Source organism: Ambystoma mexicanum, chromosome 6q, assembly GCF_040938575.1.
Source record: "Ambystoma mexicanum isolate Mex_15411 chromosome 6q, UKY_AmexF1_1, whole genome shotgun sequence".
Lineage (NCBI taxonomy): Eukaryota > Metazoa > Chordata > Amphibia > Caudata > Ambystomatidae > Ambystoma > Ambystoma mexicanum.
In genome coordinates, this window is record NC_090937.1 from 1,681,568,160 (window position 1) to 1,681,593,697 (window position 25,538).

Sequence of the window (25,538 nt, forward strand, 5' to 3'; positions counted from 1 at the left end):
GCAAAAGCATTACTCTTACAACAAGATGCAGAAGCAATTTTAGCCCTCTTGAAAACCAAAAATATGCAAGGATTATGTAACCTATTGAATCCGCAAATGGATAATCAACATAAACTAATCCAAGGGATTGCAGAATCTACATGTATTAATCACTTTAAGGCCATCTACAAATGTACAGTGAGAAGTCACTCCAGCAGAATGGAGCAGAATGAAACGTCTGTTTGGACAAACTCCTGGACAGTGGAGGATATCTTAACAATCATGAAGAAGCTCAACTCATCAAGGGCCCCTGGCCCAGATGGCCTAAGTAACATGCTTATTAAGAAACATCCAGAGGATTGGGCAGAATTCTGCATTCATCTATTTTCTGCATTTGAGAAAGGGAAACAAATACCCATGACCTGGACAACAGCAATTTTGATCCCAATATATAAAGCAGGTGATAGGCAACTACCTACAAACCATAGACCAATCGCACTTTTGGATCCGATTGGGAAGATTTTTGCAATGCTTCTACTTAACAAACTTACAGGGTAATTCATAGAATTTCGCACACAAGTGGCGCACGCGGCTGGCGCGCAGTGTCCCCGTGCAATACACTGCGCCAGCCGCGTGCGATAAAATCCATTTCATCGCACAGCGTATTCATGGATTTTAGCCTCCAAAACCAGCCGTGGCGCAGAGTTGCGCAGCGACCCTGCAGCAGCGCCAGTTACGCCCCCAAGAACGCCCTCGCGCAAGGAAAAGCCATCAAAATTCCCAATTCATCGCAAAGGGCTGCGCTAACCCTGGACCAGTTCACCCCACCCCCAGCACTGTGGGGCACCCTCCACCAGGCCCCCACTCATGTCCAACTCATGTCTCCCAGCACCCCCACCCCCCACCAGTCAGGGGCACCCTCCACCAGGCCCCCACTCATGTCCAACTCATGTCTCCCAGCACCCCCACCCCCACCAGTCAGGGGCACCCTCCACCAGGCCCCCACTCATGTCCAACTCATGTCCCCCTGCACCCCCACCCCCCAGCACTGTGGGGCACCCTCCACCAGGCCCCCACTTATGTCCAACTCATGTCTCCCAGCACCCCCACCCCCCACCAGTCAGGGGCACCCTCCACCAGGCCCCCAGTCATGTCCAACTCATGTCTCCCAGCACCCCCACCCCCCACCAGTCAGGGGCACCGTCCACCAGGCCCCCACTCATGTCCCCCTGCACCCCCACCCCCAGCACTGTGGGCCACCCTCCACCAGGCCCCCACTCATGTCCCCCTGCACCCCCACCCCCCAGCACTGTGGGGCACGCTCCACCAGGCCCCCACTCATGTCCAACTCATGTCTCCCAGCACTCCCACCCCCCACCAGTCAGGGGCACCCTCCACCAGGCCCCCACTCATGTCCCCCTGCACCCCCACCCCCTAGCACTGTGGGCCACGCTCCACCAGGCCCCCACTCATGTCCCCCTGCACCCCCACCCCCTAGCACTGTGGGCCACCCTCCACCAGGCCCCCACTCATGTCCCCCTGCACCCCCACCCCCTAGCACTGTGGGCTACCCTCCACCAGGCCCCCACTCATGTCCCCCTGCACCCCCACCCCCCAGCACTGTGGGGCACCCTCCACCAGGCCCCCACTCATGTCCAACTCATGTCTCCCAGCACCCCCACCCCCCACCAGTCAGGGGCACCCTCCACAAGGCCCCCACTCATGTCCCCCTGTACCCCGACCCCCCAGCACTGTGAGGCACCCTCCACCAGGCCCCCACTCATGTCCCCCTGCACCCCCACCCCCCAGCACTGTGGGGCACCCTCTACCAGGCCCCCACACATGTCCCCCTGCACCCCCACCCCCCAGCACTGTGGGGCACCCTCCACCAGGCCCCCACTCATGTCCAACTCATGTCTCCCAGCACCCCCACCCCCACCAGTCAGGGGCACCCTCCACCAGGCCCCCACTCAAGTACAACTCATGTCCCCCTGCACCCCCACCCCCCAGCAATGTGGGCCACCCTCCACCAGGCCCCCACTCATGTCCAACTCATGTCTCCCAGCACCCCCACCCCCCACCAGTCAGGGGCACCCTCCACCAGGCCCCCACTCATGTCCAACTCATGTCCCCCTGCACCCCCACCCCCAGCACTGTGGGGCACCCTCCACCAGGCCCCCACTCATGTCCAAACCATGTCTCCCAGCACTCCCACCGCCCACCAGTCAGGGGCACCCTCCACCAGGCCCCCACTCATGTCCCCCTGAACCCCCACCCCCCAGCACTGTAGGGCACCCTCCACCAGGCCCCCACTCATGTCCAACTCATGTCTCCCAGCCCCCCCACCCGCCACCAGTCAGGGGCACCCTCCACCAGGCCCCCACCCATGTCCCCCTGCACCCCCACCCCCAGCACTGTGGGCCACCCATCACCAGGCCCCCACTCATGTCCCCCTGCACCCCCACCCCCCAGCACTGTGGGGCACCCTCCACCAGGCCCCCACTCATGTCCCCCTGCACCCCCAACCCCCAGCACTGTGGGGCACCCTCCACCAGGCCCCCTCTCATGTCCCCCTGCACCCCCACCCCTCAGCACTTTGGGGCACCCTCCACCAGGCCCCCACTCATGTCCCCCTGCACCCCCACCCCCCAGCACTGTGGGGCACCCTCCACCAGGCCCCCACTCATGTCCAACTCATGTCTCCCAGCACCCCACCCCCCACCAGTCAGGGGCACCCTCCACCAGGCCCCCACTCATGTCCACCTCATTTCCCCCTGCACCCCCACCCCCCAGCACTGTGGGCCACCCTCCACCAGGCCCCCACTCATGTCCCCCTGCACCCCCACCCCCCAGCACTGTGGGGCACCCTCCACCAGGCCCCCACTCATGTCCCCCTGCACCCCCACCCCCCAGCACTGTGGGCCACCCTCCACCAGGCCCCCACTCATGTCCATGTTAGGCGGAAACCTGTGCAGTTCCCTCTGGAACCACTGCAAAAGATTTAGGACCCCAGGTGTTTGGCGGTGAACCCACTTGGTAGCAGTCTGTACCACACAGATTCACTTGGCAGCTGTGGCTGAGCAGTCAGACCTCCCTCAAGAAGAGTTGAGCAGTATGTGGAGTATACAAAATAGGGCAATTCTTCCCAGCAAGACAAGCAAACATGCAACGAGGCTTAGTGTAAAGATATTAAGGTATTTTTTTATAACGAAACATCTATGAAAAACACTATGGCACTTTCACGGCAAACAAATCAAACACAATTACTCTACGAAGAAGAAACGATCCATCCCCCTAGCAATATTTCGACAAGTCTAGGTTCTACCGGCACCACTTATTTACAGACAGAGGTGTATACCTCAACCTAGATGGCACTCTAATATTAGTTAGGACGGGAGAGAAAAAGATAGGCAGGTTACGAAATCAATGCAGTTCAATACTTCACGGGCAAAATGTATGGTAAGAAGGCAAGAACCACAATAGATCATAAAGTTCAGAGGCCAGGCCCACTCGGAGAGAGGCAAGGCGATATGTCCCAAAAAGTCTCTAGTGGAGATGCATTCAAGTCTTTGTAGCAAATTGTTATCGGCAGATTGAACCAGTTCAGAACAATAAATGAGAAAAGCTTGGAGGCGACCCAACGGAAAGGAGAGGATTAAGGCACCTCACTCGAACCGATCGAAAGGGAAGCCAGGCGGACACGGTACCTTGTTGTGGAGGGCAGCTCCGGCGGGGGCAGTTGTTCCTGGTGGTGGATGCACGTCGGGTCTTTGCCAAGAGTAGAGAGGTTCTCGTCGTCGAAGAAAAGTGAAGTCCGGTGCACCACCAGGGAAGAGACCATCCGCAGAGTGCTCCGTCACAAGGCACCACCTTTTGGTCGCGGTACAGGGGTAGTGGCTATCCGGTTGCCGGGGTGCTCTTCACAGGCAATTCGACCACTGCGTCCTGAGGCGAATAAAAAGCAAAGGGGACTGGTTGTTCCCACCAGTCAGGGGAAGAGACTCTCCGGCAGGGAGATCTCCTCTGTCGTCGGGAAGTGGTGAGTCGGCTCAGCAGGGCTCCACCGGAGGTGTCGTCGTTGCAGGTCGGCTCAGCGTTACCCTGGTCGGATTCTTAGGTCCTGTGGCGACTTCTGAAGTTCCAGTCCCAAAAGCCCTGCTTTTATGCAGAAAACCCCCATTCATTCAGCCTAGCTGTCAATCAACACATGCTAAGTGGTGAGCGGGAAGGCTCACCACTTGGGCCAATCACTCCAGAGTGCGACCGGAGTTGGCAAGGCAACTCGGTCCAGGGTGCCTAAACCCCCTCCCACACCCCTGTGGTAAGCCAGACAGAATGGCACCACTTTGGAGGGTCTCTGTACAGAGCCCGCCAAAAGTGGAATAAAGGGCTCAACCTTTGGTTTAGGAGTCACAGAGATTAACACAGACGCCATTTTAAAAACCGAGTTCTGGCAGAAAATACCATCCGATAAACTTATTTACGATAAGTAGACCGGTGGTACGTTAGAGATTAACGAGGAAAAGTATCAATTTCCAACAATGGGACGAATCCCGTAGGGTTAGGTTCGGGGTCGAACATAACGAGTAGTTTCCACTGCCACCAACCAAAACTCGACGAGGGGGGACGGGAGAGTGCCCCCTCGAGTAACAGATCCCGGAGTAATCGAATTACCCCTACTAGTACGTCCACAATAAGATGGTTTGTACTAGTTCTGTTAGTAAATTTAGGTCTAGTAAAGCCAATGTTGACTTTACATGCCCGGGGAGACAGTAGTCAGTCCCCGGGTATGGAGTCTATGGTGGGGGTCCGCTAGGACGCCCCAGTGCTACGGCACATAGGGTGCGGTGTAACACACATAGAAAAACATATGAGACCCTATGGAGTAAAAGACCCCATAGCCCATAGAACACATTGACATTCAAAGGAATTACACACATACATGTCCAAGAGTGGCAGGATGGAAAAAAACAAATTCCCGAAATCCAGCAAAGCTGCTGGGGGACTCACTAGGTTAGGAAATTCAGCCTACACAGAGAATTCTCCCTAACAGTCCAACTCATGTCCCCCTGCACCCCCACCCCCCAGCACTGTGGGGCACCCTCCACCAGGCCCCCACTCATGTCCAACTCATGTCTCCCAGCACCCCCAACCCCCACCAGTCAGGGGCACCCTCCACCAGGCCCCCACTCATGTCCAACTCATGTCCCCCTGCACCCCCACCCCCCAGCACTGTTGGCCACCCTCCACCAGGCCCCCACTCATGTCCCCCTGCACCCCCACCCCCCAGCACTGTGGGGCACCCTCCACCAGGCTCCCACTCATGTCCCCCTGCACCCCCACCCCCAGCACTGTGGGGCGCCCTCCACCAGGCCCCCACTCATGTCCAACTCATGTCTCCCAGCACCCCCACACCCCACCAGTCAGGTGAACCCTCCACCAGGCCCCCACTCATGTCCAACTTATGTCCCCCCTGCACCCCCAACCCCCAGCACTGTGGGCCACCCTCCACCAGGCCCCCACTCATGTCCAACTCATGTCTCCCAGCACACCCACCCCCCACAAGTCAGGGCCACCCTCCACCAGGCCCCCACCCCCCACCAGTCAGGGGCACCTGCCAGCAGGCCCCCACACATGTTCCCCAGCCAACACGTCATCACAATCTAGATCCCTGGGCCTTATGGGCAGCCTCCAAATGCCAAACACCCACCCGAGTATTGCTTCCACCCACTTACAAATGGCAATTACATGATACAACCCCAATGGCAAGTTTGTAAATGAACACATGTCCCTCACATAGACCCAATGGGTGTCAGTGAATGTCAAAACCCATATCATGATATGCATGAAACCAATGAGATGATACTACACATTGAAGTTTGAAGAAAAAATATGTATTAAAAGTAACATAAATTGAATCAAAAATAAACAAACGAAAATGGGAATTAAAAAAAAGAAAGCAGCATGTCCGTAAAATAATGTAAAACCACAAATCATAATCCACAGTTCACAAAAGTAAATCCAATGGAAAATTAAAATCGAAAACCATTGCTCCATGGGTAAATTATAAAAAAAAAAAAAAATAGAAAAAATCCAACAGTCAACTATATACAGATAAACAATCCAGTGTCCATGATCCCAACAGAAGAAATGAAACCTATCTAATAACACTACCTAATAAAAAAACTATATACAAAAATGTGGCCCATTGTCCAAAAGGTCCAAAAAAATGCAAAACCAAAGGAAACCTAACACTAACTACAGAACTATTTACAAGGGCAGCGGGCCAGTCCGACAGCTCACTTCGGGATGTTGTTAGGACACTCACCCGGGAACGGAAACGTCCGTATCCTTGTGGGCGGGGAGATGCCTGGCGGTTATACCCGCGGTATCGTCTTCGCTCATTTGGGGTGCATGCGCTCTTACACGGAAACGGCAGGGAACGGGCTTGTGGTTCAAGCCTCGTTTCTAGGAATATCTTGGTTCCGCGCATGCGCCGACTCGGATTGCGGGTCAAGCCTCGCTTCCACGCCGAGTCACTATAAAAGAGCTTCCTGGTCTTGTACTCGCCGCGTCTCAACGCGGTTTGGTCCTGACCTCCCGCTCGCTACTGGATTACCTTGTTCCACTTGGTTACTCCGTTTACCTTCTTGTTTCCTTCCTGTTTTCCCTGCCCTCCTGTCCTGTTGGTCTGGTTCCCTGGTTGGTGGTCTGGCTTCCCTGGGTTGGGTTGGTCTGCTCCTGGTCTGTGTTCCTGGTCCCTATCTGCCTCTTTTTCCCTCCAACGTGCCCACCTTCCCTTGCCTGATTTCCTCTCTGCCTTGAGCTTGGGTACCAGTGCCTCATCGGTGCCTTACTCTGCCTTTTCTGCTTCCTGCAGTTGCTGCCACTCCACGATCTTGGCAGTCCTCTTCCACCATCTTCGAGAGAGTCTCTGCAGAATAAACAACGCACTCAAGTTTGCTGTTAGCATCTACTGACCTTCCCTGTTCAGTGCTCGCACTGTTCCGGCGCCACGTAAATCCAGGGAGGTGTCCATCCGTGGCGTCAGGAAACGGACCCTTTTTCAATCCTGCAAATCAGGACGGGATCTGGGCCGGTTCTTGGCGTTACCTTGTCATCCTTCGTTCTACGATCAACGTCCTGGCGACCCCGGCACGCAAGCCTTCAGGAAACACAGGTACGCAGCGTCCACGGGACGCACATCTTGACAGATTGAGACGCCTAACTAATTCGGACCCAGATATGGAGGAATCCTCTGATCTTAGAGATGAAATCAGATCTTTAAGGGCTGAGATGACAGCACTTCGCCTAGAAAACGAGACACTACGTCAGATGATGGTGCTTAGGACTGGCACCACAACTCAGGCTGATTCTGCCTTGGCACAGACGACACCCATGAAGTTTGATGGCGATTCTAGAAAAATGGGCGAATTTTGTAATCATTGCAGGATTCATTTTTTGTTCCGGTCTTCCCATTTCACTGAAGAGAAAGCGAAGATTGGGTATATCCTAGGGAATCTAACCGGAAATGCGCTAGCATGGGCAGCTCCTTTGGTATCCTCAAACAGTCCCGTTCTGAGTGATTTTGCCGCCTTTGAGAAAGCGTTCTTGGAAGTGTTCCAGTCGCCTAATTTGGCCGCTACTGCACAGAATCAATTGATGGATTTGAAGCAGGGTTCAAGTGATCTGATCACATACATCGGTCGGTTCCGTCAATTGGCGGCGGATTCTCAATGGCCTGAAGTAACACAAAAGACGCTTTTTCGGCGAGGCCTGAGGGAGGAGTATAAGGATGAACTTCTTCATATTCCAGAACCAGATACCCTACAGGCATTACAGGAACAGGTTCTTCGAATCGATCACCGTTTGGCTGAACGGAAGGGAGAAAGACGTCGGTTGGAGAGGACGTACTCCAGGTCTTTTCCATTACCTGCCGGTGCTTCAAGTAGATCTGAGACGGGTCCGGAACCCATGCAATTGGGGGCGCTCAGAGGGCCTTTGTCCGCGATGGAGAAGAAACGAAGAAGGGACTTGAACTTATGCCTGTATTGTGGTGCCTCCGGGCACTATTTGGGTACCTGTCAGTTACGACCACTCAAGAAGTCGGAAAACTAATAGGCCTGTCATGTATAAGGAAGGCAATGACAGGCCCACCATTTAAACCAGTCCTTCCGGATACCGATGGTTTCTTACTGCCCATGTCACCCGCACCCCTTTTGGTACTCCAAATTAAAGTACTGTGGCAGGACAAGTCGACTTCAATCTTGGGTCTTCTAGATTGCGGAGCATCTGGCAATTATATCGATGTTGAGTTCGTCAAGAAGAACCAGATACCTCTACTTAAGAAAGATCAAGCTACACCGATTGAGGTCATTGATGGTACGCCTTTGTCTTTTGGTCCCATTCAACATCACACCGGAGTTCTGCAGTTGTGGATCAATGAACATCAGGAAAAGATATCTCTGGATGTTATTAAGTCACCATCTTATCCGATCGTGTTGGGTTTACCTTGGTTGTTGTATCACAACCCTAAGGTTGATTGGGTAACCCGTACACTGACATTTAATTCAGATCGTTGTTTACTGGATTGTTCCTCTTCTGGGTTATCTGTTGGGACATCCACAACTGCCACACAGACAGAGGTGAATGGAATATCTCATGTATGCCAGATATCTACTGTACCATCTGAATATACGGACTACTCTTCTGTGTTTTCGGAACCAGAGGACATTCCTCTGCCTCCTCATAGAAGTTTTGATTGTGCCATTGATCTGTTGCCCAATTCTGTGATTCCACATGGACGAGTATACTCCTTATCTCCACAAGAGAGAACAGTCTTACAAGAATACTTAAACGACTGTCTTCAGAAAGGTTATATCACTCCTTCCAAGTCCCCTGCAGGATTTCCGCTGTTTTTCGTCAAGAAAAAGGAGGGCACTTTACGTCCCTGTGTGGATTATCGACAGTTAAATGATCTTACTCGGAAGGACAGATATCCGTTGCCTCTCATACGTGACATCCTGGAATCCTTGCACTCTGCCTGTATATTTTCTAAGTTGGATTTAAGAGGGGCATACCATCTGGTACGAATCAAGACAGGCGATGAGTGGAAAACGGCTTTTAAGACACCTTTGGGGCACTATGAATATCGTGTAATGCCTTTCGGACTATGCAATGCCCCAGCCGTTTTCCAGCGTTTGATGGATGATGTATTTTCAGATTTATTCGGAATTTCAGTATGGGTATATCTGGATGATATATTGATTTTTTCAAGAGATAAGAAGGAACACATTTTACATGTCAAAGAAGTTCTCAGCCGTTTACGTCAGAACCATTTATACGCCAAGTCTGAGAAATGTCTCTTCAATCAAGACAAGATTGAGTTTCTGGGGTACGTGATTGACCGTTCTGGCATACAAATGGATCCAACCAAGTTGCGGGCAATTCAAGAATGGCAACAACCTAATGATGTGAAGGCCCTTCAGCGATTCCTTGGATTCGCCAATTTCTATAGGCGCTTTATACCAGGTTTCTCGAATCTCACAGCTCCTTTGACCAGCTTAACCAGCAATAAGACATTGTTCAAGTGGAATGAAGAAGCTACTAAGGCGTTTGACCGTCTCAAGGAAGCTTTCAGCACATCTCCCATTCTACATCATCCCGACGACAGTAGACCATTCATTGTGGAAGCAGATGCATCGAGTTTCGCCGTTGGATCTGTTCTGCTACAGAAGGACCCACAATCTGATGTTGAATTCCCAGTGGCTTATTTTTCCCGAAAATTAACGTCAAGCGAACGGAATTATGCAGTGATCGAGAAAGAACTTTTAGCTATCAAATTAGCTTTTGAAGAATGGCGCCATCACCTTTTGGGAGGCCGATTTCCTGTGGAGGTCCGTACCGACCATAGAAATTTACAGTACCTACGATCTCTTCAATGTCGCAATTCCCGTCAGGCCCGTTGGGCTTTTTTCTTTTCACATTATGATTTCACAATCACATATATACCCAGTGCTCGAAATCTGAAAGCAGACGCATTGTCTCGCTCTTTCGAAGACATCAAGCAAGACAGCCAGAATCAGTTACTGATAGCCCCAGAACATTTTTTGTTTTCCGTGTCTCATTGTCTGGATACGTTCTTACAAGAAACATTGGCAGACCCCTACAGAACTGAACTTTTGAAACTACCCCAAATTAGTGAAAACGAGGGCTTGCTCTTCTTCAGTGGGAGACTGTATGTACCTACCGACTCTCTTCGGACGGCCATTTTGCAAGCATTCCACGATTCGAAGGTTGGGGGCCATCGGGGCATACGTGCAACTCAAGAGCTTGTTGCCAGACAGTTTTGGTGGCCAGGATTGGCTAAACAGATTAAACAATACGTGGAATGTTGTCCGGTATGTGCCCAAGTAAAGATACCCAGAAGGAAGCCGCTCGGTCTACTCCAACCAACCGAGACACCACCATATCCTTGGCATACCATAGCCACGGATTTTATAGTGGAACTACCACCTTCCGAAGGCTTCACATGCATAATGGTAGTGGTTGACTGTTTCTCCAAGATGGCTCATTTTGTTCCCTTTGTGAAAATTCCCTCTGCAAGTTCCATGGCCCGAGCATTTCTGCACGACATTTATCGGTTACATGGACTACCCGATAAGATCATCTCGGACCGTGGTTCCCAGTTCATCTCATCTTTCTGGAAGCAGCTGTGTTGTCACCTGGGCATACATCGGGCACTCAGTTCCGGCTATCATCCGCAATCCAACGGACAGACGGAGCGGACCAATCAGACGTTGGAACAGTACTTGCGCTGCTTTTCCAACGCCTCTCAGACCAACTGGGCATTGCATTTGGACTTAGCTGAGGTGGCTTATAATAACTCTATCCATTCTGCTAGGGGATTAAGCCCCTTTCTTTGTTCCTATGGACTCAATCCAAGACTTTTTCCATTTGCTCCTGTACGACCAAGCACGGTTCCCTCTGCTGATCAGCTGATTCAGGAGATCCGAAGACTGCATACTCAGGCGACTGGTACCCTGGCTAAGGCACGTAGGGACATGAAGGCTCAGGCAGATAGGAGGCGTACCCCTGAACCTGCATTTGAGGTTGGAGGGAAGGTGTGGCTTTCTTCCAAGAACTTACCTGTTCGCAACTTACCCATGAAACTTGCTCCCCGTTTCTTAGGGCCCTTTCGAATTGCTAAACAGATTTCCCCGGTGGCATTCAGACTGGAACTGCCCCCATCTTGGCGGGTGCATCCCGTTTTTCATGTCTCCTTGTTTAAACCTTATCTGGATGACCCCTATGGACGTTCGGGCTCCCGTCCTGCGGCCATTGAGGTACAGGGTGTTCCTGAATATGAGGTCTGGGAAATCTGTGACTCTCGTTTCCATCGGGGTCAATTGCAGTTCTTGGTGGATTGGGTAGGGTATTCGGCTTGTGACCGCACTTGGGAACCTGTTGGGAATGTCCATGCTCCTCGTTTGGTGCGAGAGTTCTATTTGCGCCATCCTTGTAAACCGGGGGCCCCTGGTCTTTCTGGGAGGGGGCATGGTGTTAGGACACTCACCCGGGAACGGAAACGTCCGTATCCTTGTGGGCGGGGAGATGCCTGGCGGTTATACCCGCGGTATCGTCTTCGCTCATTTGGGGTGCATGCGCTCTTACACGGAAACGGCAGGGAACGGGCTTGTGGTTCAAGCCTCGTTTCTAGGAATATCTTGGTTCCGCGCATGCGCCGACTCGGATTGCGGGTCAAGCCTCGCTTCCACGCCGAGTCACTATAAAAGAGCTTCCTGGTCTTGTACTCGCCGCGTCTCAACGCGGTTTGGTCCTGACCTCCCGCTCGCTACTGGATTACCTTGTTCCACTTGGTTACTCCGTTTACCTTCTTGTTTCCTTCCTGTTTTCCCTGCCCTCCTGTCCTGTTGGTCTGGTTCCCTGGTTGGTGGTCTGGCTTCCCTGGGTTGGGTTGGTCTGCTCCTGGTCTGTGTTCCTGGTCCCTATCTGCCTCTTTTTCCCTCCAACGTGCCCACCTTCCCTTGCCTGATTTCCTCTCTGCCTTGAGCTTGGGTACCAGTGCCTCATCGGTGCCTTACTCTGCCTTTTCTGCTTCCTGCAGTTGCTGCCACTCCACGATCTTGGCAGTCCTCTTCCACCATCTTCGAGAGAGTCTCTGCAGAATAAACAACGCACTCAAGTTTGCTGTTAGCATCTACTGACCTTCCCTGTTCAGTGCTCGCACTGTTCCGGCGCCACGTAAATCCAGGGAGGTGTCCATCCGTGGCGTCAGGAAACGGACCCTTTTTCAATCCTGCAAATCAGGACGGGATCTGGGCCGGTTCTTGGCGTTACCTTGTCATCCTTCGTTCTACGATCAACGTCCTGGCGACCCCGGCACGCAAGCCTTCAGGAAACACAGGTACGCAGCGTCCACGGGACGCACATCTTGACAGATGTTCCGGGCCGGGGCATCATCGAACTCTTCCTCAATGTCCCGGAGGCGGTCCTCCTCCATGGCCCGAGGGTCCGCAGGGCCGTCGACATGTTCACCTCCAACTTCCTGCGGATTGCCTCGAGGCACTCGGCCTGCCTCAGGGCCCTCCGCATGGAATTCTCCGCCCTGACCATCGTGAGCCGTGCCTCTTCCGCCCGCTGCCGCTCCGCATCTATGGCGTGGCCCAACCGCTGCCACACGGAAGACACTTCCCGTCCTGGGTCCTCCTGCCCTCCGGCCGATGCCTGCCCCTCCGATGTCGAAGGCCCCGAGCCATCATGGCTCCCACCTCGTTGCTGCTGCTGCTGTGCCTCTGCCCGTGCACTGCCTCCTGCTGCCTGCACATCCTCCACCGGCTGGGGTGCAGTCGTTGATGTGGCCACCCCTGCTGGACGTCCGACTCCCGACTGTGGCAGGGATGCCTCCTCCACCAGCCTGGCCGCACCGTCAGAGGCAGCTCCACAGGGCACCCAGGTGACTAATGGGTGGGAAGATGGCACGGAGGACGACTGGCGCATAGGGGGTTCAGTTGAGGAGGGGGGTCAGAGCAAGCCCCATCAAACGGAGGAATCCGGCCTGGGTGACCTGTCCCAGTAGGCCGACGCGGTCAACGAGCCATTCTAGATGACGTGCAGTCTCCTCATGAAAAGACTGCAGGTCACCTCGCATGGCCCGTTGACGCAACGCCACACCAGTCAGGACAGGCTCAACCCGGACCCGGATAGCCACGTCCGCAGGCAGAGGAAGGCCAGTTGTTGTGAGCTCATCCCCTGCCTGAAAACAGGTCTGGACGTAGGCATCCCTGCTGGTGCAAGATGATGCAGTGACAGGATCAGGGACAGGATTGCACACAGGCACCTCCGCGGCGGCCTGTGCTGCCTCCTGTCCCTGGTCCTGCACTGCACCACTAGCACCAGTGCAATCCCCACCTCCAGACCCCGTCTCTGGTGCTTGCACGGCCTCCTCCTCCACCAAACCCCCCACCAACCTGGATGACTCCGTGCGATCTTCCCCTGTTGGGCCCTGTGGGGTCTCAGCTGCCCCTTCTGCTGCCGAGGAGTCCAACTCCAACCTCCTCCTCTTGGACCTCCCCCCGGCAGCTGCGGCCTGGGACGCGGCACCGGACTCCTCACTCCCCGACGAGATCACAACCTGGGAGGGGAGCCGGGCCTTGCGTCTGTGCTCCACAGCACCTTCTCCGCCCTCTTCATCAGTTGACGCTGCAGACAGGGAGAAATAAAACACAGGCATCAGGGCACTGTACAATGGACACATACACACATGACAGTTGTACATGAGTGGCATTGGCAAACCTCAGACATGGCATCACAATCGCCAACACACATGTCATTTCAACTTGCACACATGAGCCATACCACAGCCATATCGCAACAGCCAGCACCATACATACACATACAACAGCATGAGCAGGCAAAGGTGAATCAGACATCACATGCAACACAGGGAGTGCACTACACATGCACACACACCACCACACTTGCATGCATGTGTACACCTCTGCCAACTGTCGCAGTGTTCAGATCGGCATCCATGTCACATCTGCCAATCAGGCTTCCACATCCCACTGTCACATGCATCCATGTTGCATCACTGTTGCACCCTTGTCAAATACACACACATGCACATGTACACTGTGCTGATACATGCAGCTGAAAACAACATCCATGTGTGACATCACGAACATGCCTACTTAAATACACATTCATCCAAACATGTGTGCCCACACAACTGCATTTGGCATGCAAGCCTACACACACAAGCACCATCCATGTCTCACTCATGAGAGCCCTTGCATGTGTTAGCCTCACGACCCTGTACACCCCCACTCATACTTGCCCCATACAAACACATGTGCAACCTGCACACTACTGGCACATCACCACACGCACAGCTTACAATCATGATGCATGTACTCTTAACGCTCGACTCCAGACAGGTCTGCCTCTCAAGGACCTGGACGTGGAGCGCTGGGGATATGCGTTCCAGGACCCTCATCTGATCGGCCGACAAGTGGCCCTGGCGCCCCTTAGCATCCGCTGCCTTCAAGAGGCGCCGGGCCTTGTTGAGGGTCCTGGACCTGAATTCCTCCCAGCGCTTCTTGACATGATGGAATAGTCGGACTGCCACCCCCTCCGCGTTGATGGCAGTGACGATGTCCGTACATATCCGAGTCCGTCCTTCCTTGTCGGCGCGCAAACTTCCGAAGAGGGCATCATACTGCCCCAGGACTTGCTCCACCAGGACACCAACTTCGGTGGCAGTGAAGCTGCTGCCCCACTGCCTCTCTGGCCGGGGGTTGTCAGTGGTGCCAGATGTTGCAGTGCCCGACATGACAACCCCAGAGGCAGGAGTGGGTGGGCAACTGGGTCCTGGGGCTGGGCTGTGGAGCGATGGAATCCCAGTCGGGAGTCTTCGGTTCCAGCAGGGGTGGTCACAGCAACAGCACCCCTGGCTGATGTGCAGGCAGCAAATGGCTTGGAACGTGGGCAGCAGGCAATCAGGCAGCAGCAGATGGCAGGTGGGAGCGTGCTCGGGGCTCTGGGGGGCACTAATTCGGCCTTCTGGGCAGGAGTGTGGTCTTCCGTGTGCTTACTTACGCGTGGCCAGCTTGATACGGAGTGATTTGGCACGTGAAAATCCAGCACGTCTGCGTGTAATTCGAGGAAAGGGCCTTAGCGCGTAAGCGTGTCATCACACGTATGCAAATTCATTGGCCCAAAGGCCACCAGCGCGTATGCGCGTCTGTGACGTGCGTGCACGGGCGTTTCCCTGTACACAGGTGCATGTTACACGTCCAATGACTGCACGTCAGAGTGTCAGCTCGTGTAATTGGAGGATGGGGACTTAGCGCGTACACGCGGAAGTGACGCTGGACGTGTGGGCATGTTTAAAAGGTATGTGTAGAACGCCATTTCCTTGTACGTGCTTTTCGTGGAGAGCGAGTGGGTGAAATCTGTACTTCTTGTCGGTTCACATGCGATTTACTTCACGGCGTTCCAAGTTCGTACTCCCTGTTACCTCTGACAGCTTTTTGTCTTCTTGTCTTTTTCCTGGGCCTGTTTCCTCAAACAGCGTTCACTTCTCCTGTTGTCCTGTCTCCTCAGACAGCGTACAATTCTTCTTTTGGCAGGGGTGTTGCCAACGCGCACACGCGCGTATTTTTCACGCGATTTTTCCTGGCAGACGGTGAGTCGCGCACGTATTTGACATCTGTGCTTGCCCCGTGTGTTGCCTACCCCTTCAGAGGTCAGTCTAGGCTGCGTGTGACACGCATACATTTTTGTGTTTCTGGGTGCCACAGCGTAGTGCAGGTTTTTTTCCACGCACGTGGTCTAGGAGGGGTTGCATGCACATTATCTCCCTTTTTCAGGGTGCCTCTGCGTTGCGTGACCCATCATCTTCCCCTAGGGGTCACATACAGCCTTGCTAAGCACTAGGGTATGAATTCCATCTAGTACCCTACCCCTTTGACCCCCAATTGCCCAGGACATAGTTTACTGCAACTCCCAGACGCACAACAACATCAGTGCCATGGTTGGGAGGCGAGCACGCGGTAAGGGTGGCAAAGGTGGCCGAGCCACAAGAGGTGGCCGTGGTGGATATGGTAGGGGACGTGGCCAGGACTTGCAGGGTGCCCCTAGCCCCCCATGTGTGGGTGACCAGTCAGGGACACCCATGCCCCCCCCCCCCCCCCCCCCCCCGGTTGAGGGTAACGTGGCTGACACCATCCCTGCTCAGCCCTTGTTGGACCAGCACATTGTGGCACCAGACCTGGCACAGGGTGACTCCATGGCTGACTTCCAGGTCAGCAGGTCTAGGCCACGTGTGGCGGTGCACGTTGGTGTCACCAGCCCACGTGGATCAGGGACGGCTATGTCATCTGCTGCCCCGAGTAGGCAGGGGCACTCTGAAACTTGAGGAGAACCATCTCCGGTTCCGGAAGCACCTCAAGACCTTCTTCTTTGCTTCTGCCTTCGCCCCTCCTCACCCTGCTGATCTGTTCTCTCTTGGCACCGTGCACCTGGCCTACACTCTGTCTTACGGGCCCAGGTACCTGCTCACCCTGCCACCACTTGCACTGCTTCCGGGCCACCCCTTGCATTGGGCTCTGTATCTGTAACCATACAGCCCCCCTTTTTTTCTTTTCCTGCACTTATCAGACATATCCTGTCTGCTGCCTTTAACCCAGCACTTGCCACTTGCTGGCTACACTACCACTGTTTGTTGCCTTTTATGATTTATTTATTTTTAGTATTTATCTGTTTTTCCTTTGCTCCACACTTTCCACCTCTCCCGCCCCCTTCCATGCACTTTTCCCCTTCCCCTTTCCCTTTCCCATGCACTTGAGCGTTCTCAATGTCACTGGGTCTAGTAAGATCGTTGTTTTGTTCTCCCCTGTTCCCCTCCCTTGCCTTGTCATGCTCTGAAACACTTGTGTATGAACTCAATACAAATAAAATATCAATATCAATATCCCTCAGTGGGGGTTGTTGAGGTCGATGGCAGCGATGCTGCCAGCTGCTGGCGAAGGAGGTTATTGGCCTCGCGCATCTGCTCTTCATGCACTGATTGTACCTCACAGACTCTCTGCCCAAACCCTGTGAGAGCCGCAGTACACCCCTCCATGACTTTACGGGTGTGGGCATCGTCCCACGCCATTGTTTTAGCTGCACCCCGATTAGCACTGCTGATCGACTTTATGTGGCGGTTATGTTCGACTGCCATTCCCTCAATACGCATCTGACGTGCCTCTTATCACGTCCAGGCAGGCCATGACTGCTGTTGCCAGAGCTGTGGGACTGTCACGTGTCGGGCTGATTGCCCTGCCAGGTCTACGCAGGGTAGTGGGGGTGCCGTTGGTAGATGTGATGGCATGTTTGGTGGGGCTGCTGTGGATGGAGGGGCTGCCGGCAGGTGACTCATATGAGGGGGTGTCCTCATCTGGCACTGGTGTTTGCGCACAACGTCGGCGTGCAGAGACTTGGGGACTGTGGCTTTCACCGTGCACATGCTCCAGGGTCCCATGGGATGTGGCCATTTGGTGATCCGGACTATGAATGGGTGACAACACCGGTGCACCATGCTGCTCCTCACAGGATGTGTTTCTGCCCTCCGTGGTGGTTGCACTGGTGGCAACCTTGACATCCTGTGATCCCCTGGTGGCTTTGGGACGTAGAGGCAGTGACCCCATGGTGGCTTGGGGACGTAGAGGCAGTGTCCCCCAGGTGGCTTGGGGCTGTTGAGGTGATGAGACCCTGCGGCGGTGGGGTGGGGTGTGTCCTCCGCCTTGGTGCATCATGCTGGTACCTTCGCGGGATGGTGGTGCTGGTGGAGGCGCGTCTTTGCGTATGTCGGGATGGGCCTGCCTCCTCTTATTCCACGTTGTCCTCCGATGATGTAGGCAACATAGGGTGTGGTATGAGGACAGGGCAACTTGCTTGGGGGTACTACAAGGAGGGGGGAATACAGCTCGGACTGGTTGGTGTGGGATCTTCAGATGTCTGATGTGAATGCACAGCTGGCATGCTGCTGTAATTGGGGGGGGTTTGGTAATACACACACACACACACACACACACACATATGACGTTGCTGTGGCCAGGCCATGGATCTGTGTGCCATGGTGCTTACATTTATACATTGGATGTACTTCAGACTACTCTGGATACCTGAGGTCGCTGGGGGTGCACTGGTACAAGGGTCCACTCGTGAGTGACTGCAGTACGTCACACGCACTGCACCCACAGTGACTGGATGTCAGACATACACACCGGGCTGGGACAGGTGGACCAGTCACAATGCTATTTGCAAGGTGAGGTGACTCACCTGCAACCTCTTGGGTGCCAGTGCCTGCCTCCGCTCCTCCCACTCCCTCAGTCATACTCAGTCGTACTCATGTGGATTAGAGTGGTGCACTGCTCCTCCCACAGTGTGAGCTCCGGTGGTGGTGGTGGCCCTCCGCCAGTCCCCATGGACTCACTCCTGTACTTGGCCAGGAGGCCCCGAACACGGACCTGCAAGTCATTGAACCGCTTGCGGCAGTCCTCTACATCCCTGGGGACACAGCCCACTGTTGTCACCTACTGGCTGATGGATTTCCATATCTGCATGCGCCGCTGTGTGCCAGTCTTTTTCTGCTGTCAGCCATACAGCTCATCCTGATGGCCTATTACCTCCAGCAGTATTGTCAATTCCGAGTCTGAGAACTTGGGTTTACGCACCCTGTCCAGGGCAGACTTGCCCCAGACATGCTCCTGGGACATTTTCCTGTGTTTTTCAGGTGTGGCTGGCTTCCAGGGGCTGTGTGTGGTTTTTGGCGGATTGAGATTTCCAAAATGGCTGCTGCTTTGTTTGCCGATCCCGCAAAGCTATTAGTACACGCTATTAGTGCGGGATGCCGACGGTAACGCAATGTGCGCTGAGTTTTCAGGGTTCACAGCCACTGTTACCACTGGACACTATTTGCATTAATGCCACGTCTGTGTGCAAGTGCACGCCACCTCGTGATGGGGCGTTGTTTGCGCAACACATCAAGGCGTTAACATAGATACCTGTCAGTTGGATATACACCCAGATACCGCCCAACTTGTGATGAGGCCCTTTGTGTGAAAGAGACTTGGCCACAAAAGGCCTTGATATTTTGGAATGAACTGGGAGCTTGTGCTGACGAGGCCCAGGAGTGTGCTGTGCTCAAGAGTCCCCCCTTGTCACATGCTAAAAACGTGGGAAAGGGAGACACCAGCTATACCATCCTGACATCATTTGGTGGACATTTCTTTCTTTTCTTTTGAACATTATCCTGCTCTCTTTTGTAACATAGCGGTAAGGATCTGCAATAGGTTTTTTTAGGATAGGCCCTTATTATTTGACTAGACTCCACCCCTTGGTCTGCATTATTATTATTGGATGGTTGTAGCTTGCTCCCATCTTAGATTTAGGTTTAGATTAGGCGTTTATGTCACCCATTATACAGTTTAATAAACACCCTTGAACTGTGATCACTTGTGTCTGTCTATTCTTGCTACTACGCCTTCCTTGCCGTCCCCCATGCTGGAATGCTCATAGGTTCTCATACATTCTGTCGCACAATAAATACCATAGGACTGACTGACTGCCTGATAGACGGTGGCCCGCACATCCTGGGGTGACTAACTGTGCATACTATTTACACGTATGTAAATCATATTGCAGGATCAATGCCATATGAGACACAAAGAACAGTGTGTTTGATCAGTAAATGGTGGTAATCCCTTCTTGGATATTAACAATGCGGGGGCTGTATTCCCACTGGCTACTGGAGATGTCATGAAAGTAATCTTTGCTCACAGTAGAGAGGGTACAGAGGCTTGCTGAGGTTCAACCTAGGGTGCAATTACCAGCATCCACAAAAAAAGGGTCTGGATCAGGTTATGAGAAACTGGTAAGTAACAGACCCATTTATACCCACTCAACAATAAAACAGTGTGCCCCCACTGTACACTACCCAGTGGTAGTTGACCTAATGACATAAATTGCATTCTATCGGCCTGTGTGATTGGGGCAATATCTATTTGCCTAAATGTAAGGAAGACATCAGAGATTACTAAATAGACGGGTCAAACCTGTGTTCGATTTTTGTGAAAACCTGCTGACCTAGTGTCAAACACTTGCCTGCATCATTTGTATATGGAAATGTGGATCTTTCAACCTAGTGGAGTCATTTCTGGAGAAATACATTAGTAGAAGGTATATGCATGGTCCTGATGCTTAAAATGCTTGCTTGCCCAACCTGTGTTTTATTCCTCATACTCTTGGATACTAAAAGGGTCTTAATAAAAATGAAACCCACCATTCCTGCTGCATATGGCCTCGTATCACGTTATAATGTATCATTGAGAACCTCTAATCTGCCACCTATTAGGGTGCCTGTCCCCAATAGATGGCTCATCAAAGTCTTGTAGGTTACTTACATGAGTTAATAATAACATCACTACTACTGAGAACCAGTCGCCTGTTACATGTGAGGCCTAAGATTATGAACGCGTTGAAACTAATAATGTGCATCTCCTTTTATTTTAACAGGTGATTGACGCCCCAGAAATGCAACAGCAGTGATTGTTAGATTCTCTGGACTGATGTAGCGAAAAGCTTCAGTGTTGAGAATATTTGCAAGCATCATAGAAGTGTGCAAGTTTGGGGTCCAGTGGTCCAGCGTATTCAGGAACTGAGATTGAGAAGCCTGTTGGATACATGGTGGCTTCCGTCCATGCAACATCCAGTAACCAAGCTTGGTCTTTCTGTCAATCCTGGGGGAGCGGGATATCTGCCATGAAAACGACCATACACACTCTGAATGTACAGGCGGTTTCTTTAAAGCATTTTGTGAAACATTTGTAAATGTGAATGAACAAAGCGTATCCTTGCGCTGAATATTTGAAAAGCTTCGATCAGAGGAAAAATCGTGCTTGTCACCAGAAATGATCTTCGCACAAGAAAGCTCATTTGTGCTCTGAATTTGGGAAAAGATTCAGTGGAACATGTCCTCTTATTAAGCACCTAATACAATAAACTGACGAAAAACTGTACACATGCACAATTGATACAATTGTCTGCCCCAAAAAAATGCATACAGGTGAGAAAACTCATGTGTGCACTGACTGTGGGAAAGGGTTTGCTAAGAAAGGACATCTTGTTCGCCACCAGAGAACACATACAGGTGAGAAACCTCATGAGTGCACTGAATGTGGGAAACGGTTTGCTCAGAAGGGAGTTCTTACTATCCATCAGAGAACACATACAGGTGAGAAACCGCACGTGTGCACTGAATGTGGAAAACTGTTTGCTCGGAAGTGGCAGCTTACTAGCCACCTGAGAACACATACAGGTGAGAAACCTCATGAGTGCCCTGAATGTGGGAAAGGGTTTGCTCAGAAGGGAGATCTGATTAGCCATCAGAGAAGACATACAGGTGTGAAGCCTCATGTTTGTGTTGAATGTGGGAAAGGGTTTGCTCTGAAGGGTCATCTTACTGGCCACCTGAGAACACATACAGGTGAGAAACCACATGAGTGCACTGAATGTGGGAAACGGTTTGCTCAGAAGGGAGTTCTTACTATCCACCAGAGAACACATACAGGTGGGAAACCTCACGTGTGCACTGAATGTGGGAAACGGTTTGTTCAGAAGGGAGTTCTTAATATCCACCAGAGAACACATACAGGTGAGAAACCTCACGTGTGCACTGAATGTGGGAAACTGTTTGCTCGGAAGTGGCAGCTTACTAGCCACCTGACAACACATACAGGTGAGAAACCTCATGAGTGCACTGAATGTGGGAAAGGGTTTGCTCAGAAGGGAGATCTGATTAGCCATCAGAGAAGACATACAGGTGAGAAGCCTCATGTTTGTGTTGAATGTGGGAAAGGGTTTACTCTGAAGGGTCATCTTACTGGCCACCTGAGAACACATACAGGTGAGAAACCACATGAGTGCACTGAATGTGGGAAACGGTTTGCTCAGAAGGGAGTTCTTACTAGCCACCAGAGAACACATACAGGTGAGAAACCTCATGAGTGCACTCGGTGTGGGAAGAGGTTTGCTCAGAAAGGAGATCTTACTATCCACCAGAGAACACATACAGGTGAGAAACCTCATGAGTGCACTGAATGTGGGAAACGGTTTGCTGAGAAGGGGGTTCTTACTAGCCACCAGAGAACACATACAGGTGAGAAACCTCATGAGTGCACTGAATGTGGAAAAGGGTTTGCTTGGAAGGGAGCTCTTATTCACCACCATAGAACGCATACAGGTGAGAAACCACATGTCTGCACTAAATGTGGGAAACGGTTCGCTCGGAAGTGGCAGCTTATTAGCCACCAGAGAACACATACAGGTGAGAAACCTCCCGACTGCACTGAATGTGGGAGAGGGTTTGCTCAGAAGGGAGATCCTACTATGCACTAGAGAATACATACAGGATTAAGGTGCTTTGTCTAGGTGCTTGTGCACACACACACACTCCTTTCCTACAGTCCATCTTCGACCATGACATCCCTGTTCCTTTAGTTCTCGCTCTTCAGATGAGGATTTCCTGTTTCAGAAGGTAGCCGGGTGGTGCAGCATTTTTGGGTTTAGCTCCCTATATCTGGAATGCCCTAAGATTGCACGCCACCACAGACCATGTGACCGTCAGATGCTTGCTGAAGACAAGGTTTGTCTTTCCTTAATTTTGCTGGATTTTTATGTTTTCATGCCCACTTGCTGTTTGAACCCATAAACCTTTGGGTGGACGAGTGCCATAGTGAATACATTCAAAGAAAAAAGAAGGCAGCTCTTTACTCCAGCCCTACAGATTAGTGGTATATTTATAACATTTACTCCCCAAGAATTGGCAAATACTCCCATCACAAAAGTAGCAATACTCCCAACTTCAATATTGGAAGCAATGGACACCTAGGTGCGGCCTTCCTGCTCTCTCCCCTCAGCTCCATGGATATGCTCAGCCCAGTGATACCAGTCATGCAGTGCCACTGGAAGCAATGTACACATAGGTGCCGGCCTTTCTGCTCCCCCCTTCAGCTCCATGGATATGTTCAGCCCAGTGATGCCAGCCATGGAGTGCCACTGGAAGCAATGGGCACATAGGTTCCGGCCCTCCTGCTCTCACCCCTCAGCTCCATGGATATGCTCAGCCCAGTGATGCCAGTCATGCAGTGCCACTGGAAGCAATGGACACCTAGGTGCAGCCTTCCTGCTCTCTTCCCTCCGCTCCATGGATATGCTCAGCCCAGTGATGCCAGCCATGCAGTGCCACTGGAAGCAATGGACACCTAGGCGCCGGCCTTCCTGCTCTCTTCCCTCAGCTCCATGGATATGCTCAGCCCAGGGATGCCAGCCATGCAGTGCCACTGGAAGCAATGGACACCTAGGTGCCGGACTTCCTGCTCTCTCTCCTCAGCTCCATGGATATGCTCAGCCTGGTGATACCAGCCATGCAGTGCCACTGGAAGCAATGGGCACATAGGTGCCGGCCTTCCTGCTCTCTCCCCTCAGCTCCATGGATATGCTCAGCCCAGTGATGCCAGCCATGCAGTGCCACTGGAAGCAATGGGCACATAGGTGCCGGCCTTCCTGCTCCCACCCCTCAGCTCCATGGATATGCTCAGCCCAGAGATGCCAGCCATGCAGTGCAACTGGAAGCAATGGACACATAGGTGCCAGCCTTCCTGCTCTCACCCCTCAGCTCCATGGATGTGCTCAGCCCAGTGATGCCAGCCATGCAGTGCCACTGGAAGCAATGGACACATAGGCGCCGTCCTTCCTGCTCTCTCCCCTCAGCTCCATGGATATGTTCAGCCCAGTGATGCCAGCCATGCAGTGCCACTGGAAGCAATGGACACATAGGTGCTGGACTTCCTGCTCTCACCTCTCAGCTCCAAGGATATGTTCAGCCCAGTGATGCCAGCCATGCAGTGCCACTGGAAGCAATGGACACATAGGTGCCATCTTTCCTGCTCTCACCCCTCAGCGCCATGGATATGTTCACCCGAGTGATGCCAGCCATGCAGTTCCACTGGAAGCAATGGAAACATGGGTGCCAGACTTCCTGCTCTCTCCCTTCAGCTCCATGGATATGTTCAGCCCAGTGATGCCAGCCATGCAGTGCCACTGGAAGCAATGGGCACATAGGCACCATCCTTCCTGCTCTCTCCCCTCAGCTCCATGGATAACTTCATCCTTGTGATGCCAGCCATGCAGTGCCACTGGAAGCAATGGGCACCTAGGTGCCAGCCTTCCTGCTCTTACCTCTCAGCTCCATGGATATGTTCAGCCCAGTGATGCCAGCCATGCAGTGCCACTGGAAGCAATGGGCACATAGGTGCCGGCCCTCCTGCTCTCACCCCTCAGCTCCATGGATATGTTCAGCCCAGTGATGCCAGCCATGCAGTGCCACTGAAAGCAATGGGCACATGGGTGCCGTACATCCTGGTCTCACCCCTCATCTCCATGGATATGCTCAGCCCAGTGATGCCAGCCATGCAGTGCCACTGGAAGCAATGGACACATAGGTGCCGGCCTTCCTGCTCTCACCCCTCAGCTCCATGGATATGCTCAGCCCAGTGATACCAGCCATGCAGTGGCACTGGAAGCAATGGGCACATAGGTGCCGGCCTTCCTGCTCCCACCCCTCAGCTCCATGGATATGTTCAGCCCAGTGATGCCAGCCATGCAGTGCCACTGGAAGCAATGGACACATAGGTGCCGGCCTTCCTGCTCTCACCCCTCAGCTCCATGGATATGCTCAGCCCAGTGATACCAGCCATGCAGTGGCACTGGAAGCAATGGGCACATAGGTGCCGGCCTTCCTGCTCCCACCCCTCAGCTCCATGGATATGTTCAGCCCAGTGATGCCAGCCATGCAGTGCCACTGGGAGGTGTTCTACAGCTATTACTGACTGATCTTTAGAGAAACTGTAAAATAAAAATGCATATTTTATTTTACTGGAATTGCTAGACACAAAGAAGCATGAAAAACTGTTAAAAGATGTTTCTACTTAAGTAAAAAATGCCTCAGCTGGGCATGAGAATTAAATGTCATGCCCCCAGGAAGTGATTTTACTATCACCTTCAAAACCTCAGAATAAAAACCATCCAAAATTAAATGACCTGGAGGTCTCTTTATTAGATTGAGAGAAAGTTGCATTCTCACGTGGCTAATTAGACTAAATTTGGCAAAACCCATGTGAAAAGGCAATATTCAAGAGGAAAACATGGAGAATGGAATCCGTGAACTGGAATCTCCAATAATACTTCAGATTTCATATTCCAAGAAAAGCATCACTTCACCTCGAATGCCCTGAACGCCCAACACCACAGTATCTTGTTTCCCTCTCAGGATCCCCTCTAGTGTATTACACTATTGCCTATCTCCAGTGGAACGCTCTTCTCCTCTGGACCCCCTCTAGTGTATTACACTATTGCCTATATCTAGTGGAACACTGTTCTCCCCAGGGTCCCCTCTAGTGTATTACACTATTGCCTATCTCCAGTGGAACGCT

The 25,538-nt window shown here is 52.6% G+C and overlaps 1 protein-coding gene across 1 annotated transcript in view; it reads left to right on the top strand.

The window, feature by feature from the left end:
* LOC138515436 (zinc finger protein 850-like) overlaps positions 1–25,538 on the top strand; it is a 221,132-nt gene that overhangs the window by 60,313 nt on the left and 135,281 nt on the right. Inside the window, exon 4 of the mRNA XM_069630278.1 lies at positions 20,563–22,441. Within this exon, the coding sequence (XP_069486379.1) occupies positions 21,103–22,441 (1,339 nt within the window). The 5' untranslated portion in view covers positions 20,563–21,102. The remainder of the gene's footprint in view (positions 1–20,562; positions 22,442–25,538) is intronic.